The following is a 12,341-nucleotide window of genomic DNA, read 5'->3' as shown; positions in this document are numbered from 1 at the left end:
CGGGACGGGACATGAGATGAGTTGTCTTGTCTTGGTCCTTTTATTTTTTTTCATTTTTTAATCATATTTATATAATACATATTATCATTTTTTAAATATTTTTTAAAGATTCGAGACTACTGTATGGAACTATAGATCCATTTATTTAGAACTTTTATATTTGCTGATAATTTGAAACTATTGATGATTAGAATTTTCAGCAAGTTTTTATAGTGTTAAAAGTTTTTAGGATCAAGATACAAAAATACCTATAACCTTATACCAAAAGTGCACCACCCACCATGACTTGTTTTAATTTGTAAAAGTACTTATAAACTTGTGAAATCAAAGCAAAAATGGCACTAGGGTTAAATTTGACAAACGACCATTACCTTTTGTAGTGGGGCCATGCTAATGTTATGAAAGTACCAAAATACCGTTGCCGCAGGAAAACAAAAAAGGACGAAGGTGCATAAGTACTTGTACACTTTTAGTAAAAAAGCGCCAAATACCATATATTTTTTCACAGGTATAAAAGTACTAATGACCATGCAAATAAATTAATTCTTTTAGTTTTAGCCAAAAAAATCTACTAAATTTTATTATATTAATGTAATACTAATAATTTTATGGTTAATATACATCTTTGGTCTTTTCAATTCACATCAAGTTTTAATTTAGCTCCTTAAATTTATAAAGTGTATTTTTAATTCCTTTGGTGTTAACACCGTCGGTTTCATTAACAGTCAAGGTTGATCTAGCAAATTTAAATGGTAACTTTGTAATTAAATATTGAAATATTAATCTTTAGTTTAAAATTTGTAAGTTGAAAAATATTTAAAATAAAATCTAATAAAGATGTAGTCTGATTTTTAACATCAACAACCATCTTTCAATATATAAAAATATTAATGGACTAAAAATAAACTTTATAATTTTAAGAGGTTAAAATAAAACTTGATGCAAATTTGGGGGTTCAAAAGTATAATAGTATAATACTTTTTTCAAAAAATGAAATAATCAATTTTTACACGTTCATGGGTACTTCAGCAAAGTTACCATTTAAATTCATTGAGTTAGTATTTTCTATTAATGACAGTAATGGTGTTAACATTTAGTAACTCAAAATATACTTTATATATTTAAGAAACTAAGTTAAAACTTGATAAACTTAGAGAACTAAACTTATAAGTTAACAATAAAATTATTAGTATTATAATAGTATGATAAAATTTAATAGAGTTTTTTTTTTTTGCTAAAACTGAAAGAATTAATTTATTTTCACTATCATTGGTACTTTTACATTTGTGAAAAAGCATATGGTATTTAGTGTACTTTGACTAAAAGTTTATAGATATTTTTGCACCTCGTCTTTTTTTTCTCCTTTTATCTAGGGGGATTTTGGTACTTTGATAATATTAGTCAAATTTAACAGTGATGTCATTTTTGCTCTAATTTTATAAGTTTATGGGTATTTTTGCACTTTAAAAAAAGTTATGGTGATGGTTGCACTTTTGGTATAAATTTATGGGTATTTTTCACCTTGACCCAAGCTTTTATTTAGAGTTTTTAATGACTATTATATGCAATATTTTGAGCTTTTGTGCAAGGGTGCCCAAAGAAAATTAAGAAAAAAAAAGATATTTTTACAAGGGCTAAGCCCAAAAAACTACGATAAAAAAAATCAGATTTTATTGCAATAGGTCTAACAACTCAAAAAACATTAAAACAAAATCATATCGGATGTCTTAGTCCAGTCCCGTCCAGAATCGGTATAACACCGGGACGGGATGAGACACAGGACAATTTTTCTATTCTGTCACTGTTCATCAAGAAAAAAATCGGGATGAACCTGTCCCAGTCCCAATCTATCTCATAAGCAGCCCTAGACAGAGGATAAGACTAGGGCAAAGGAGAATTTATGGAGGAGAAAAAAAACGTGAGAATGTGGAAATTTGAGCATCATAAAAAGTTTTCCACTCACGTCTTCCATTTCAAAAGTTCAAACGCCGTCCCCACCAGTATTGAATTTTCATTGCAGGTGGGTGGATTTCTTCATATTCCATTTTATTTTCTACTTCATTGATTTTCAATCAATGTTGGCAACGCCGACCATTTTGTCCCAATCAGAACAATGAGGACCATATTCCAGCCATGATGAGCTTACTTGGAAGCGACGTGAGTATATTTTTCATAATGTCAGCAACACCCCCTTTTGCCATGTAGGATGAGTCATGTGTAAGAACGAGTGCTTTATTAAGCAAGATAGAAATTAAAGAGTGAGTTTTAACCCAGTTAAAAATTTAGAGAACAAGTTATATCGAGTCGTAACTAAAAGATTGAGCCACCAAGTTAAAAGTTGAATGACTAAAAGATTAATTTTTTCAAAATTTTTTAACTTTTAAAGTGACTTTTGACCAAAAAAATCAGCAGCCTTCAATTCCATATCAAACAGTATTTTTTGATTCGACTACCTTTTTGATTTTTTATTCCCAAGTGGTTTTTGAGGCTGTCCGGAACTATCCCAATAATTCCCAAACAAGCTCTTAGATTAACTTAAAATACATGTTTTTTAACATTAGTTTTTTCAGTACAAACTGCTCTGATCCGCTCAGAGAGGGTGAGAATTACGATTAAATTAAGATGAATTGGTGATAATATAACTAAGAATTTCTCAACTTTCACGGCGGCCAAAAATAAAATATCGAACAGGGCTACTGAGTGATTGACTAATGATTATGATAAGCAACAGACTAGCTACGTACAGTCATAGACAGGCGAATTCTGAGCCTTTGTGGTTTAGATACCTCGACCAAGCATAAAATTATAGATGATTACACTACTGTTTAATTTTGGGTCGTTGATTTGCAAAGAAAGGTTAAACAAAGACTGACTTACACTTCCTTTTTTTTAATAAGATACAAATAATTAAATTATGTAACTTAAAAGGCTAGTTAAAAATGATTAAATGTAATACTACCTCCGGTCCTTAATATAAAACCCCGTTTGACTTTTTGTTTGGTCCTAATTATAAGACCCCAATCCATTTTGTCTCTTATATTTATGCATTTTTTTCCAAGATAATCCTTCTAATAATGATAGTTCTAGCCAATACACTTAATTAGCAAGGATATTTTAGGAATGACAACACTTATTTATTACAAATAACTAACTTAACTTACTTCCTTAATCTCCTCAAATAAGTCAACTGGGTCTTATAATTAGGACCGGAGGTAGTAATATGTAAGAAAAAAATGTAACTTATTTTTCAAAGGCCCACTTATCTATGAAAAAGGTAGATGTGATAATACAGGTTGAAACCCATGCAATGTCAAAATCAATTATTATTTTTCATATTACTATATTTTATATCCTATATAAAATTTTTAAAAAAACTTATATCATGTTTTCAATCACTATGATAATTCACCTGAACTGTCAAACTCATTATTATCACAGCTTTTTTTTTAAAAAAAAAAAAACCAGTACTGCCTAATCTTAAGCCCCCATCATTGTCAATGGTCCCGTATTCCCTGCCCTTTAAAAATATCAATGGGAGAGAATAAGCCCAAAAGCGAAGTAGGAAAGATACGATGCGGTAAACCTGGCTTCTGGGGACCAAATACAGTTGTGGTTGACTGACTTGTTTGCACGAAAAGTATTCAGACGTGGGTGACTAATAAAGCAATCAATTATGAAGTCACGCTCCTGTGATGAATTGTGATCGATCCGTTGAAGCGTTTTATTGATTGGCCTCCTGCCTGATTCCCTCAATAAGCCATGGCTTCTTCTTCTTCTAGTTCTTCCTGGACTTACGACTTGTTCTTGAGTTTTAGAGGCGAAGACACTCGTGACGGTTTTACTTCTGAGCTTTATAGCGCTCTAGGGCGGTCAGGGATCCATGCTTTCATGGACGATGAAGGAGTTGAGAGGGGAGAAGAGATCTCTGCCTCACTATTGCAAGCAATTGAACGATCACGAATTGCGTTGGTAATTTTGTCTCCAGATTATGCATCTTCCAGATGGTGTCTGGATGAACTGGTGAACATAATAGAGTGTCGAAGATCTGCAGCTCAGGTGGTTATTCCCATATTCTATAACACAGATCCGTCTCATGTTCGTAAACAGACAGGTACATATGGTGAAGCGATGAAACGACACGAGCAAAGGTTGGGAGGGGGCGGTGATCACCGGGTGCTGCGGTGGAGGCTGGCACTCACGGAAATCAGCAACCTTTCTGGGTTTGATTCCGGAACATTTCGGTAACGAATTCCAAACCAGCTCTCATTAAAAAAAAAAAAAAAAGAAGGAAAAGGAAATTACGATGTGTCAAACTCAGAATGCTTTCATAATGTTATTTTAAGGTTAATATAATTTTTTTTTCTTTCTAGTTTTTCAAATTTCAAATCATAGGTTTTGGTTTCTCAAAAATAAAAAAATCTAAATTTTTATTAAATTATAAATACCAATACTTTAAATGAAAAGAAACCATATAGGTAGACTTGAAGGGCAAAGTTTGTATTAACCATTTTATTTTTTAAAACGAAACAGAATTCAATAGAAAAAAAATTATATAATTTAGTAAAATTAGAAGTCTTTTATATTTTTCTTATATAGGTTAAACAAAGGCTATATATGTCTAGAAAATAAGAGTAAAATTTATGCATTTAAAAAAATCAAACGCAGTTTATATAATTTATTTTTATTTTACAATAAATTTATGTGAGTTTTAAAAGTTATCGCTATAAATTCATCGTGCACTTGAAAATGTTGGAGTAATTATTATAATTGCGTTGCCTGTTTTGCTCTTGCAGCCACGGACAAATATTTAATTCTAATATTTTGGACAAATAACTAATTCTAATATAATACTGTAATTCTGTGCTAAATATGAGCAGATGAGGGTCCAATTAAAAATATATGAAGAGTTAAAAACTGAGTGATAACAAAGCCCCAATAGCCTCCTTGTGCCATTGGCCTCCTTTTGAAGTCTTCTGTTCGGTTCCAGAAATTAATGCCCCGCGATTTATCCAACGCTTGAAAGTTTTTCCTATGATGCATATACATATTTAATAGCTAAATTGGTCCTCTTTGTTCTTAATGGTCCACTAAAATTCTTCTGTTTAAAAGTAAGTCTTGTCGGTTTATTTCTGATAATGATGCTATTTATGTGTCTGATCATATTGTTTCACGGACATTTATTATTGACAGGTCCGAAGTTGAGCTGCTTGATACCATTGTGAAGGATGTTTTAGAGAAAGTAGATGCTGGACAATTGTTTGTTGCTGAGCGTCCAGTAGGAATAGAGTCTCAAGTTCGGAAACTGACAAGTAAATTGTCAAAAAAGACATTAACAAAGGCTCTTATCATTGGCCTCTGGGGGATGGGAGGCGTTGGCAAAACTACTGTTGCCAAAGCCTTTTACAATACAATTGGTCGTACATTTAGAAGAGCAAGAAGTTTTCTTGCTCAGATAAGAGAAAATTCAAAGCATTCTAATGACCTAGTTAATTTGCAAGAGCAACTCATTTCTGATATCATTAATACAGAAGTTTTCAAGATACCTAACGTTGATAGAGGGATAAAGATACTTCAGGAAAGACTTCCCCACATAAAAGCATTTATTGTATTGGATGATGTGGATAGTGTCAATCAGCTAAATGCTTTATGTGGAAGTCTTGAATGGTTTTGTCCTGGGAGTATAATAGTCATAACAACTAGAGATCTGCATCTGCTTAGTGTCATTAGAGCTGATCACAAGTATAAAATGGAAACAATGAATGAAATTGAGTCACTCGAGCTTTTTAGTTGGCATGCCTTTAAACAAAAAGCTCCCCTTGAAAACTTCATAGAACTTTCTAAAAATGTAGTTGCTTACTGCGGAGGACTTCCTCTAGCTCTTGAAGTCCTTGGTTCTTATTTGTTTGATAGAGAAATTGAAGAATGGGAGGATGTGTTGTCCAAACTAGAAAGGATTCCAAATGATGAGATACAAGCAAAGTTAAAAATAAGTTTTGATGGATTAAAGGATGATATGGAGAAGAATATATTTCTTGACATATGTTGCTTCTTTATCAATAAGGATAGAAACTATGCGACGCATATATTAAATGGATGTGGATTTAATGCAAAAATCGGAATAACAACCCTCATTGAGCGATGCCTAGTAAATTTTAATAGGAAGAATAATAAGCTTGAAATGCATGACTTATTACGTGATATGGGAAGAGAAATCATTTGTGGAAGCCCACGAAAGGACCTCGAGGATCGCAGTAGATTGTGGTTTCAGGAGGATGTAACTGAAGTGTTAATGCAAAACACGGTAAGAATTTCTTTCATGTCTTATTTTCTTTTGCACGCTCTAATGTCAAAGAACATGCGTTGTTTTTTCACTAGAAAACAAGAGTTATGTACTTTCTTCTTTTTTGTTGCTTCAATTTACGAGTTCCATATTCCCTTTGTCATAAGCATCATGTATAATTTATGTATTGCCTTTCTCTTAGCAAATGGTGAATACTTCTTCTTGTAAAATTTTTGTTGTATGTTTTAACAGGGAACAAAAGTTATTGAGGGCATATCCTTAAAGAAGCCCCATGAAGTATGTGAGATTGATGCTAAGGCATTCAAGGCAATGAGAAAACTCAGATTGCTCCAATTAGAGTATGTAAATCTTGAAGGAGATTATAGGCATCTTTCCAATAAGCTAAGGTGGCTTTGTTGGCCTGGATTTCCTTTAAAATCTATACCTGACAGCTTGTATCAGAAAAACTTAGTTGCTATTGACTTTAAATACAGCAACCTCAGGCTAGTTTGGAAGAAGCCCCAAGTATGAATTTGTCTTTCCCCACTTGTCAAATGTTTTAAGACGTTAGTATTATAATTTGATTAATTTTTCACATGAAACTTCATTTTTTTGCAGTTGTTGCAGTGTTTGACAATCCTCATTCTCAGTCACTCACCTTATTTGAGACAAACTCCTGATTTTACAAACCTGCCAAATCTTGAAAAGCTAGTACTGAAAGATTGTCCGAGCTTGAAGATAGTTCACCAAAGCATTGGAGATCTAAAAAAAATCATTTTGGTAAATCTAGAAGACTGCAAGTGCCTAAGGGTTCTTCCTAGAAGCATCTACAAGTTGAAATCAGTAAAAACCCTCATTCTTTCTGGTTGTTCGTTGCTTGACCATTTGGAAGAAGATATTGAGCAGATGGAATCCATGACGGTACTAGAGGCAGATAATACTGCCATAACAGTAGTACCCAAGTCATTAGTAAGATTGGAAGCGCTTAAGCATGGATATGTATCTTTCCCAGGCCTTAAAGGAAGAGCACAAGATGTATTTCCTTCTCTCATATGGTCTTGGATGTCACCGACCGATATTCCCCAGTCCAGCAGTGAAGCATTTTTGCTGAGGATGTCATCTCTAGTTTTTTCTGTTGTACAGAATGACGGCTTTCATGGCCTATCTCCATTTCTAGGCGATCTTGCCAAGCTTCGAGGTATGTGGGAGGAATGCCGATCACAGTCTCGATCCAATGGAGAAATGACGAGACTTTTGGATGCCCTCTATGGGACAAACTTCGTGGAATTGGAATCCACGCCAAGCACATCACAGTTCTCATACGTGGGAGCTTCTGCATCATCTGTCGGTCATGATCAAGTTAACAATGCAAGACCAGCGGATTCCTTCTATTCTCTTTTAATTCAAATGAGAGAGAGCAGCAAAATAGACATATTGAAAGACAGAATACTACAGGTTTGTCTTTGTTCTCTTTTCTACCCCCAATCATGTTTGGAAATATGAGTTATCTGAAGAACCTAACTTACATCAATATTTCTTACATGCATGAAAATTCTATAGTTTCATTAACGAACACTATTACCGGACAGATGCATTATTACTTCCCACAAGCCTAATGAGTATGTGAAAATGAAGGGAGTCGATATTTTATTTTCCCTTTTTTGGGCCACATCATTGTATAAGTACCTAAATACAAGCTCTTGATTCCTGTGTTGATGCAATATATAGGGATGGAATAATGGTGGGTGGGGTGGTTCTCACCTACCTGGTGATCAGTATCCTGATTGGTTCATCTACAAAGGTGAAGGACATTCAGTAATTTTTAAGGTGCCTCAAGTCATAGGTTGTCACTTGAAAGCGATGCTTCTCAATGTTGTGTATTCTTCTTTCATGGATAACAGAAGCCCTCGATTTCTCATCATCAATGTTCTGATCATTAACTACACGAAGGCTTATGTTAAACACTGCAAGGGAGACTCGGCAACTTTCCATGTAGACACGGAATGGCAAAGTATCATTTCAAGTGTTCAACCTGGTGATCTGGTGGAGCTTGTTTTATATATTGGGCCTCAATTCCCTGTGAAGAAGATTGCAGCATACTTGATTTATGACAGTTCTAAGCGTCGTAGGTTATTGACCTAATTGTCGCAAAAACTGATTTCGGTCTGTAATATAGCCTCAGTATTTCTGATGCAGCGGCAACTTTTAGATATGGAAAATGACAATTGCGACCTTCTTAAGCAAGATAATGATACTTGAGGACCCAAAATTAAGAAGGAAGTATTTGTTTAAGAAAAGTCAGCTTCCAAAACTGCATGTGATAAGCCATAATACTCAGGAAACATGTTTCTGAACAAGACTTCTCATCTTCAAAAGGTTTTTCAGGAAACAGGGGAGAATAAGAAACCTTGACCTTGCACCACAAATTCCAAATAAGCTAAAATTTAAATGCACATGTAATTGTTATGCTAATTTGTGAGAAAGCTTCTTAAAATAATAATCACACACTAACAGTCAGATTGATTCTGTAATCTGTATGTCTTGTGTGAGGATAAGGATCTCATGCACTACCCCCATCAAGATACAAAGAATTTTGATTGCTGTCAGAAAAATTGACAAATAATTCCTATCTCAATATAACTGAGAACATGGTTTTCACCATCTCTGAAATTCAACAATCATTTAACGAAAATAAAATTGTGGAGATAAGAAATTCAACTATTTATATTTATATTTGAAGATTATGATCAAACAATAAGTAAAATTTCATTGTGGTCCTCCAAGATAACTCCTGTATCAGATAACTTTCTCAAGGACTTCTTGTTTCAATTCACTACTCGAGAGATTGACCTTATTTCAATATTTGTTCTGCAAAAATTCACACAGAACACTGAAAAGATAATGCAAAAACAAATATTACCCCTAGGAATGGCCCATACATAAAAAGATCACAAAGATAGATAGATATGCATGGAGTTTGCCCTCTGTTTTAGTTTCTGATGGATCACAAAGGCAGCCATAGGTATAATGGATGTACAGCTGTTCTATCCGTTTCTTCCGCTCAAGCATAAACATGAATCACGATGCGAGTTTATGTAAATTAATTAAAGTGTATCTTAATTATACCTCACTTCCCATCATATAATCCTCCTTCAGCATTGTAAATTAAAATTTTCAAGTAAATGCCTCACTACCCATCATATAATCAAGTAAATGCCTCCTTAATAAATTTTTCTTTGTTCTATGGTGTCTCTGCTCATGCAATGTAATGTGAGCATGATTTGATTGGTAAATTGACGAGGTCCTAGGAATGATAATATTGCAAGGGAAGTGGCTGATCTGAAAAATAAAACCAATAAGCTTTGGCAGCAGGAAGAACTTCATTGGGCTGAAAATACCTTTTTATTTTTCACATGACTACAATTCATAGAAGATGCAGAAATAATATTGTGAAGTTGATGAAGGCTGATGATGATAACTGGTTGGAGACAGAAGGGGGAATTGCAATGGTTTTTGAAGATTGTAAATTTGTAATGGAAGACCTTTCAACCTCATCAAGTAGCAGAGATTTTTCAGTCCAGAAATCAATGAATTGTTGAGGATAGATGCGTTTATTGATGAAGTTAAGGCTGCTGTTCATGAAATGGGAGGAACTCAAGGGCCTGGACCTTATGGCTTCACAGGGAACTTCTTCCAAAGCAGCTGGGAGATGATAAGAAATCAGGCATGCTTGCGGGTTAAAAGAAGATATTGGACAGAACTTACAGATAGATTTGTAGATGCTCCAGGAAGCTATGTGGGCTCAAGCTTTGGACTTTGTTGTTGATAAATTTTTTTTTTTTGGGGGGGGGGGGGGGAGAGATAAGGATGGCAAAAGAAATTGCTATCTGAAGCAAGAAGAGATGTGCTAATAAAATATGTGGTAAATTCAATTCCTCTGTGAGTCTGCTTTGATGGATGAATGTTTGACTATGGCTACAGCTATGGATTCTACTATTAATGAATCATTAAATGAGGCAATCTTCACATCAGATAAATCCCCTTGCGAACTTTATTGGATTCAGAATTTCAGATCGAGCAGGAGTTTGTGATAATGGATGATTGTTTTGTTAGTACTGTTTTATTTAGTGTTTTTTTTTTTGTCTTTTGATTTCTATTACTGCTTTATGCTCTGGACTTGTGTTTCTAGTATTTCAATATAATTTTCCTTCTTTTTTTTTGCTTGAAAAAAGAAAGAAGTATTGCATCTCGCTCTGAGCTATCAGTGGAGCTTATTTTAAGTATTGGGCCTCAATTTCTTGTGAAGAAGATAATACTTGATTTATGGTGTTCTAAGCGTGGCAGGTTATTGAAAAAATTGTTGCAAAAACTGATTTCGGTTTGTGACATAACCCCCTTGCTTCTAACGTGCTGTAATTTTTAGAAAGGGAAAAAGATAATTATCGACCCTTTTAAGCAAGATAATGATAAAGTGTATTTAATTTCATCAACTATTGAATTTTTGCTCACAAAAAAAAAAATCTTTTTCGCCTAAGGAGAATATCATACTTTACGATTTATCACTGTGGAAGTTTTGATGCATGAAGGAATGAGGTGGTTTCATACGTTGGGAGCCATGTCAAGAAGAATAATACTACCTTCGGTCCTTAATATAAGACCTCGTTTGATTTTTATTTTGGTCTTAATTATAAGACCTTAATCTACTTTATCTTTCATATTTATGCATTTTTTTTAAGGTAGTCCCTCTAATAATGGTAGTTCTAGCCAATAAACTTAATTAGCAAGGATATTTTAAGAAAGACAACACCTATTTATTATAAATAACTAACTTAACTTATTTCTTTAATCTCCTCAAATTAGTCAACTAGCTCTTATAATTAGGATTAGAGGTAGTACTAAGTTTGTTTAGATGGAGAGAAAATCAGGGGAGGAGAAAGTGGATAGTTAATTGTAACATCCTTAAAAAAAAAGTTATTATTTCAAAAAAAAAATATTATATTATATTTTATTACTATTAAATAATAATATTTTATTAAAACAAAAAAAAAATGGGGGAAGGGGACAACACGTTCAGCTTTCCACCGAAAGCTGAACGTATTTAAGAGGAAGAGGAATTTGGGGGGAGTTTTTGACTGAAGGAAGAAAAATATGGAGGGAGCATTAATGAATGAAGAAAAATCGAGGAAGGATGGTTGGCAATTTGAAGAATAAAAAGAGAGAGTGATCGCAAAGAATGGAAAGAAAGAGTGAGATGCGCAGAAGGAGAGATTGAGAGAAAAGAAGAGAAGTGTTAGCAGTTTGAAGAGTCATACAAGCTTTGGGGATCATATAGGTACATTAAACACTTCTTTCTATTAAATTTTTCTCTATGAATATTTCCTATATATTTAGAGCTTTATATTAGTAGTATCATTATAATGTTTAGAGAAAATTTTATGATCTGGGTATAGAGTAAGTATTGAGTTTTGAAAATATTTGACTGTAGAAATTTAAAGATTTATTATTAAGAAATTTTAATCGGTTTAGATTTGTCCATTTATTACCCATGATATTTAAAATCAAATTTATTTTGTTGAAAAATCTGTCATTTATGATATATATCATATTTATACCGATTAAAATTAAGTTAAATAATTTATTTGGGTTGTTTGATATATTATTGAAATTTTAATCGGTTTATATTTGTTTACTGAGTGTTTTGAGAATTTTAAACTAAGATTTTGATTGGAAAATGTATTATTCAAGATATATAGAATGTTTTTACCGATTAAATTTAAGTTAAATAACTTATTTGGGTTACTTAATATATTATTGATATTTTAATCGGTTTAAAATGTAAAATAGGTTAAGACTATATTATTAGAAAAATTTTGAAACTGGAAACTTAAGTTATAAATTGAGATTCTTACAATATTAGATAAAAACAATATTTTATAAATAATTATAATTTAAATGAGTTATTTGGGTAGAGAAAAAAAATGTTATTTGAAGTAAGAATTTTTGGATAGTAAATATATGTATAGATATTATTAATAATAAATTCTATGTAATTTAAGTTAAT

At 32.9% G+C, this 12,341-nt stretch overlaps 2 protein-coding genes across 2 annotated transcripts; both read left to right on the top strand.

Moving 5' to 3' along the window:
• Positions 1–3,700: 3,700 nt before the first annotated feature.
• LOC114747248 (TMV resistance protein N-like) lies at positions 3,701–4,245 on the top strand. The gene has a single exon (XM_028935547.1). The coding sequence runs from the start codon at positions 3,760–3,762 to the stop codon at positions 4,243–4,245; it is 486 nt and encodes a 161-aa protein (XP_028791380.1). The 5' UTR covers positions 3,701–3,759.
• Positions 4,246–4,303: 58 nt separating this feature from the next.
• On the top strand, positions 4,304–8,422 carry LOC114747247 (TMV resistance protein N-like). Its single transcript, XM_028935546.1, has 5 exons — positions 4,304–4,332; positions 5,191–6,301; positions 6,533–6,805; positions 6,899–7,735; positions 8,009–8,422. Exons 1-5 carry the CDS (start codon positions 4,304–4,306, stop codon positions 8,420–8,422), a joined length of 2,664 nt encoding a protein of 887 aa, XP_028791379.1.
• The last annotated feature ends 3,919 nt before the right edge of the window (positions 8,423–12,341 follow it).

This window comes from Neltuma alba, unplaced genomic scaffold (genome assembly GCF_004799145.2).
Source record: "Neltuma alba isolate B1F8T4 unplaced genomic scaffold, ASM479914v2 tig00005273_pilon, whole genome shotgun sequence".
In the NCBI taxonomy this organism is placed as follows: domain Eukaryota; kingdom Viridiplantae; phylum Streptophyta; class Magnoliopsida; order Fabales; family Fabaceae; genus Neltuma; species Neltuma alba.
Note: the sequence above shows the minus strand (reverse complement) of the source record. Positions and strands in the feature narration are given on the sequence as shown.